The sequence below is a fragment of the Monoraphidium neglectum genome (genome assembly GCF_000611645.1).
Source record: "Monoraphidium neglectum strain SAG 48.87 unplaced genomic scaffold scaffold02230, whole genome shotgun sequence".
NCBI classification, from domain to species: domain Eukaryota; kingdom Viridiplantae; phylum Chlorophyta; class Chlorophyceae; order Sphaeropleales; family Selenastraceae; genus Monoraphidium; species Monoraphidium neglectum.
Window position 1 is genome coordinate 1 of NW_014011398.1, and position 6,867 is coordinate 6,867.

General features: G+C 64.4%; 2 protein-coding genes across 2 annotated transcripts; one reads left to right on the forward strand and one right to left on the reverse strand.

The window, feature by feature from the left end:
* Nucleotides 1-199: 199 nt before the first annotated feature.
* MNEG_10224 (hypothetical protein) lies at nt 200-1,839 on the reverse strand (the record flags this gene model as incomplete). Its single annotated transcript, XM_014041302.1, has 5 exons — nt 200-323; nt 568-679; nt 938-1,092; nt 1,343-1,401; nt 1,600-1,839. 5 exons carry the CDS (start codon nt 1,837-1,839, stop codon nt 200-202), a joined length of 690 nt encoding a protein of 229 aa, XP_013896756.1.
* A 418-nt stretch (nt 1,840-2,257) lies between these two features.
* On the forward strand, nt 2,258-6,557 carry MNEG_10225 (hypothetical protein; the record flags this gene model as incomplete). Its single annotated transcript, XM_014041303.1, has 9 exons — nt 2,258-2,310; nt 2,584-2,652; nt 3,015-3,072; nt 3,591-3,762; nt 4,079-4,224; nt 4,686-4,842; nt 5,117-5,268; nt 5,702-5,872; nt 6,462-6,557. The coding sequence occupies 9 exons, from the start codon at nt 2,258-2,260 to the stop codon at nt 6,555-6,557; spliced, it is 1,074 nt and encodes a 357-aa protein (XP_013896757.1).
* Between the last annotated feature and the right edge of the window lie 310 nt (nt 6,558-6,867).

Consider the following 6,867-nt stretch of genomic DNA (forward strand, 5'->3'; position numbering starts at 1 on the left):
GTTGATGGTTTCACCCGCGAGGCCGGTGCAAGGTGGGCCGGGGTGGTGGGAGGGTGCTGCTGGTGGTGGAGTGGGGTGGGTGAGGGTGCGAGACCCCGATTGGGAGGCTGCCAGTGCAGGAGGGGTGGCGGCCCTGCGTTTGTCCCCAGGCTGCCGTCAGGGCCCACAACCCTCCGCCATCACCGCCTGGCACAACAAATCAGTGCGCATGCACCACACGGCGCCAGCCGCGTCCAGCGCCCGAGGCTCCGGCGCGCACCTCCCCGTAAAAGTTCCAGATCGGGGCGCTGGCAGCGATGGCGCCGTCGACGATGTGGGGGTACCTGGGAGGGGAAGTCGTCAACTTTCAGAAGCGACTGTGACGCTTGGGACGGCGTGCAAGAGGGGTTGTCACGGCGTGCAAGGTGGGGCAAGATGGGCGCGAAAGCACCGCTGCGGCGGGCCGCGGCGCCGGCAGGCGGTGCGGCCAGGGGTCGCGCCACAGCCGCACGCGGCGAGAGCGGCACCGCGCGACGCTGGGCAGGGTATCTGGGGCGGCGGCGGCGGCGGCGGCGGCCTTGCGCTCACTTCATTCTGAACCAGGCGGCAAGCATGCCGCCGTAGGAGCCCCCAAACACGATGACGGGGGCGTCTGGGGCGTCCAGGTCAGCCTTGATCTCTGTCAGCAGCTCAGCATAATCTTTGGGCAGTTGGAGGGGCGGAAGAGGGAGGGACGGGTGTGTGACAAAGGGGAAGCGGGCAGGGGGAGCGGGGGCTGGGTGGGTGGGAATGTTGATGTGGGTTGTGGAGGTCGGGTCGGCAATAGCGAGGATAGGCGGAAAAGTGCCCCTCGTGCAGCGCAAGTCGGGATGAGCTTTGACAGTGCCAACACTTGCAAACATGCGTCCCCAGCCGCCTGCGTGCCGCCCCCACTTTGCCCCCCTCCCCCGTCTCTCACCAGCCATGGCCTGCTCTGCCGTGAGCCATCCCATGTGTTTGCGCGTGTCCGCCCCAAACGGCTTCGACCGTCCGTAGTAACGGTGCTCGGCAAACACCAGCAGGGCGCCAAAGTCGCGGGCGTTCTCAAACATTAGTCCGGTGTGGTTGAGGTAGCTGTGGGATTGGGGTGGACAGGTGGATGGGTGAGGGTGCGTACGGGCATGTGAGATGGGGGCCATGTGGTGTTTGGCTGTGGTGAGGAGTGGCAAATGGTGGGTCATTGGGGGCGGTCGAAGCCGAACAGTCAGGGGGACGGGTGTTGAGCCGGCAGGCGGCGTCAGCAACTGGGGTTGAGGTGTTGAGGAGCCCTTTCTCGCTGCAGGCAGCGCCAGCCCGGGTGCCTGGCGGCGGAGCGGTGACTCACAGCAGCACGTCTGCCTCGTTGCCCGCGTAAAACCAGATAGGGCCGTCCCTGCGCCAGTGCTGCGAATTTGGGTGTGCAAGGGGAGGCAGCATGGCGGTGCAGCGGGTGCGCAGGGTTCCAGCGACCAGACCACGGCCAGCAAGCCTTTTGGGAGGCGGCCAATTCAAGATTGATTGCGCGCCGTGCATCGGCGCACACGGCCTGGCACAGCATTTATCCGGGCACCTGCTTGGGGGCCAGGTCACGCGCTGCCCCACCTTATCACATGTGTAGTACCGCTGTTTGAAAGTGGCAGCGCCAGGCACCTCCGGCGCGGACCAGCTGAAGTGGTCCAGCCTGGCGTCGCGCCAGTGCTCTTTGCACTTCTTGAGCGGGTCGTGCAGGCGTGGGTGCGAGGGCGTGGGCGGCGCCGGCGCCCGGACCGCGGATCGCGCCGGGGGGCGCCAGGGCCCCATGGGGGGCCGCTTGAAGCGACGCGCCTCAGCTGCGGCGCACATTGCACATAATACCGCCAGGAGGCACACGGCCAGCCTGGCGCGATCCATTTTCAGCCCTCTGGTAGCAGATCACAGATCACGTGACCTTCGTGATGAGTAAAGAGACGATAAAGAAAGTCGTGTGACGTAGGCTTGATGATATATATAAGTCAACAGCGGCTCGTCGCGCTCTTCGAAACGTCACACCATTCCTTGAACCTCTCAAATTCTCATCCATTCAGTCAGCTCCCGCACTTTGCCGAAAGCAAAGAGCAGACTGAACCTGTTACTATTGGAACCCAGTGTGAGCACGCCCTCAGCATCCAGCAATTGCGCACACCAAGTGCCGCGCGCCACGCCAGCACAGGGACTGTGCATCCAATCGGCAGGCGCGCCATCACGCGCAAGCGCTCGCGAGCCTACCGCGCCGACCGTTGCTATGCGCGCAGTGGCGTGCGAGGCGCTGGGCGACCCATGCAAGCCGCTGGGAAGGTGCGGGGTCGCACGGCCCCAGGCTAGGGATGCTCGGCGCCCCCGCGTCGGTTCAGCCCCGCACCGGCAGCAGCTGCTGCTCGCGCCGCGGCCCACAGCTGTCGCCGCGTGGGCTGGCAGGCGCCGTCTGAAGGGGCGCTCCCCTCGCTTTTGTGGCCCGGGGCATGCTGCCCTCATTCAACGCCACACCCAGCCTCATTCAAAGCCACGCCCAACCTCCTTCCTCCCCCATGGACCCCTCACTCTTCCCATCAAAACTCAATCACCGCACAGCGGCGTGCTGGTTCTGCGCCAGGACGAGCCCAGCCCGGCCCTTCCCACTGAAGACCACATCCGAATCAGGTGAAAGCCCGTTGAAACCGCGCGGGCACCGCCTGGACACCACTTGCACACCGCTTGGACACCCCTCGCCCCACCACCCCACCCCTTCCCCAAGCGCACCCCTGCTCGCCCCAACCTCCTGTTGGGCCCCCTACTGTCCTCGCAAGCGCGTTGCCCGCTCGCAGACCACACACCCTCCTCCACCTCTATGCACAGCCCCAAACCTCGCAGCGGCCTGCCGCCTACTCTCCTTGGTTTTCCTGCCCCGACGCCCACCCAGCTTGTCGGCCTGGCTGTCCCCCTCCCCTCCCCCCCCTGACCTCAGGGCGTCACCAGCCGTGTGACTCCTCCTTGCCTTCCGCCCCCTGGCCTCTCCACCCCAGGGTGTCAGCTGCGTCACTGAACTACCCAGATGCCCTCCAAATCCAGGGCTCGTACCAGGTGCGGCTCTCCAGACCCTTGGCGGCGCACCCCAATTATTCTTCCCTGCCGGCGGTCGCGCAAGGGGTACATTTGTGTGTGGATGGAAGGCGCCTGCGGCACGAGCAAACGGGCGGCGCCGGGGGTCTCTTGTGGGGGGGGCCGACTTGCTGCGGCCGCACACTTGGTACCCAGATGGTTAAAGCTACGGTCATGGGCATTGCTGGCGGGGTTGTGCGGAGAAGGGCGCGCGGTCGGTGGCTGGAGGCCGTGCGGGGAGGCAAACGTGGATGGGCGTCTCCGAGTGTTGAATTGACATTGCGTCCTCAACCCTGAACCCTAGGCAGGGGCTGAGAGGGGTGGGGGAACCTCGCCCGATCGAATGAATCCAGGGGGTTACGAAACGAACGCAACGACTGCCTGCAGACGGCCCCTCCGTCTGGGTTAAATGTCTCCCTCTCAAACCTGCCGCCTGCTCCACTTCTGGATCTCCCTGCGCTGCCTTTCTGCGATTGGAACCCTCTATTTTGTATTCGCAGGACAAGCCAAAACTCCCGTTTCTTATTGGAAAGGAGGCCTCCGGGGTCGTCACCGCCGTCGGCGCCCGCGTGAAGGCCTTCAAGCCGGGGGACGCCGTGTGCGGCGTGGGGGACGCGGGGGCGTTTGCGGACGAGTGGGTGGTGCACCAGGCCTCGGTGTGGCGCGTGCCGGGTGAGCTGAGCTGGGGGCAGCACACAGGCGCAATCATGGCGGGCAGGCGCATGCAGGCTGCCGCATGTGACAGCGCGTGACGTATATCTGTTCAGGAGTGAGACGCGCGCGCAGGCGGCAGCCTCCCAGGATCTGGCGCCTGCTGGATGCTGCTCTCCATGTCCTGCGCTTCTTTGCCGTTTCACAGCAGGCATGACCCTTCTCAGCCCCTGCTTTTTCCCCGGCCATCCGTGCACCTACTTTACCGCCTGTGCAATCACGCCTGTGCGATCTCGCACCGCCCTTCCCGCCCAACTCACCCCTGATTGCCTTCCAGACGGCCTCGACCCCCAGCTCGCGTCCGCCCTGCCCATCGCCTACGGCACCGCTGACCTGGCGCTGCGGCACCGAGGGAAGCTGGGGCCGGGGCAGACCCTGCTGGTGCTCGGCGCGAGCGGCGGCGTGGGCACCGCGGCCGTCCAGGTCAGCGCAAACCGCACCTCCCCCCACGGGCGGGGCGAGGGGGGCAAGGCCGTGGGCTGGGCCGGTCGGGGCAGGCGACGCCTAGCCTGGGGTGCACGGTTTTGCGGGATGGCTGCTGCTTCCTTCCAACAAGGTCCGCAGAAGCGGCAGCCTCACGCACTGTCAGGCACTGCAGGCGCCCTGACGGCCATCGTTCTGCTTCCTTCCCTGCCCGCCTTGCCTTGCACTGCCGCCTCCCCGGCGCGGCGTGCCACGCCCTTGCGCAAACGCGCACGACGCACCAATTCCTGTTTCCATAAACCCCTGCGTCGGCCCCGCACCCCTACGTACCCCTCATGGCTGCCGGCGTCTGCATCCTCCTTGGGAATCCCGTTTCCTCATACATATCTCTTGTGGGAATATCACATTATAAGTAAATGTATAAATCCAAAAAATGTTGTGCCAACTACTCGTGTTTGCAGATCGGCAAGCTGGTGGGGGCGAGGGTCATCGCCGTCACCTCTGGCGCTGCCAAGGCGGACTACCTGCGGGGACTGGGGGCGGACGCCGTGGTCGACGCGGCGGCGGCGCCAGAGGGCGCGCCGCTGCACAAGCTCATCCGCGCGGTGGCGCCAAAGGGTGCGGGGGTCAGGGCGGCGTTTGGCGGGTATCGGGTCGGCTGCGTGGTGGCTGGATGGCGCATAGTTCGGAGCATGTTTTATTAACCAATTGAGCAGTTGCCCTTCCTCGGCCGTTGATTCCAAGGCCGCTGGATTCACCCGCAGCCCACGCACATGAGCAAATCCAGTAGATGCACACTCGAACACGCCCGCGCGCCCGTATTTTCAAGCGCTCACCAAAGCCGCGCGCCGCCTCCCGTCCGACCCGCCCTTCACCCCCCCCCCCCCAAAAGGCGGTGTCGACGTTGTGTTTGACCCTGTTGGCGGGAAGCTGCTGGCTGAGGCCCTGAAGGTGGTGGCCTGGGGGGCGCAGTACCTCGTCATCGGGTTTGTAGCGGGCATTCCCAAGGTCCCCGCAAACCTGCTGCTCGTGAAGAACTGCACGGTGGGGGGATGGGGGGCCACGCGCGTGCGTGTGTGTGTATGTGTGTATGTGCAGGTGTGTTTGTGTGTGCGTGTGTGTTTTTGAGGTGTTTGTGCAAGATGAGGGATTTGTTGGCGGTGTGGAACGTCTGATTGCTGCTCTGGTGGCGTGAAGGGAGGGAAGTGGGCTGGGGCTGGTTGCGCAGCAGTGATGGCGCTGCCTGAGGGGCCAGTGATGGCACTGCCTGAGGGGCTGAGCTACTGCACCGCGTCGATCTGCATGAGTCAATCAAACACGAGCCTTGCTCGCATGTGCGACACCCGTCCCCCTACCTTGAAAATCCCTCTGGCACACATGCACCCCTCCTTCCCAACATGAATTGGCAAGTTTCAACCTTCCCCTCGCTCACGCCTCGACACCCCACCCCTCGCCTGCCTGATTTGCCCTACTCTAGGTACATGGAGTGTTCTGGGGCAGCTACATGCAGCGCCAGCCCAAGGTCCTGCGCGCCAGCATGGACCAGGTGCTCGCCTGGGCAGCTTCCGGGCAGCTGCAGATCCCCATATCGCACCGCTTTGGCCTGGAGGGCGTGCCAGAGGCCATGGCGGTGCTGCTGGGGCGCGGGGTGAGCGGAAAGGTGCTGATAGTGCCTGGCGGCGGCGGCGGCGGCGAGCAGAGGCGTGCACGCAGCAGGCTGTGATTTGGAGAGGCAGCGGGACGGGGGTTGTCCGGGCGTGTGTGCGGCAGCACGGTTTTGAATGCAGCTTGGATGTGACCCTGCGGGTCTTGTCATGTCCCTTTTGGTGAGGGTTTGGCGGCAGCGGCCTTCCCTGTGCAACCCAAAAGTAAGCTTCTTGTCAATTGGTCAGGAGGGGAATGGAGGCTGTTAGGGCGCACCCAAACCCGTGCATTTTGCATTGTCGTTGCTTTTTCGCAGCACAGGTACTATGTGCTTTCCCTCAACACTGCGTGAGTTGCGCGTCGTTTCCAACATCTGAGCGAGGGCTGCGTATTGTAACACCATGATGCTTGCCTGCAATGGGGGGCAACTGTGGGCTTGTCGTTCGTGATGCGCATTACCGCAGTGCGCGCTTTGGCGGGGCGGGGCGCGCGTCTCGAACAGGGTGCAACGGGTGCGGAGGATTGGGGCGTGGGGTTGCCAAGGGGCGAATTGAGGTATTGCTTGTGCGGAAGAATGCCTGGCATTGCAACAGGCAGGCCTGGCCAGCATGGGATGCATCTGGGGCGAGCTGGGCCAGCACAAGAGCAGCACACAGCGCAGCCAGGAGTGCTGCTGCTGCGCGCCCTAGTCAACAAGGCGGTCAAACCCCAGTCCAGGCCCCACTAGTTGTGCAACAGGGATGTCCGAGGTCAATCTATACGATCAAGTCGACCCTTGAGGTCGCATCAGCGCCCTGAGACCGGCCTTCCACTCGGCCTTCGAAACAGCGACCGACCTTCGCGAAGGCCACCCCTCCGATTTCCCGTCCAGAAGCCTTCAAATAGCCCACACACATCTTCGATCATTTATCAACACAACAAAATTGATCTTTGCACACAACAGTCCCCATACATACATCTGCGGCGCCGAAATCCCCGGCGAGATGACGCACCGCTGCA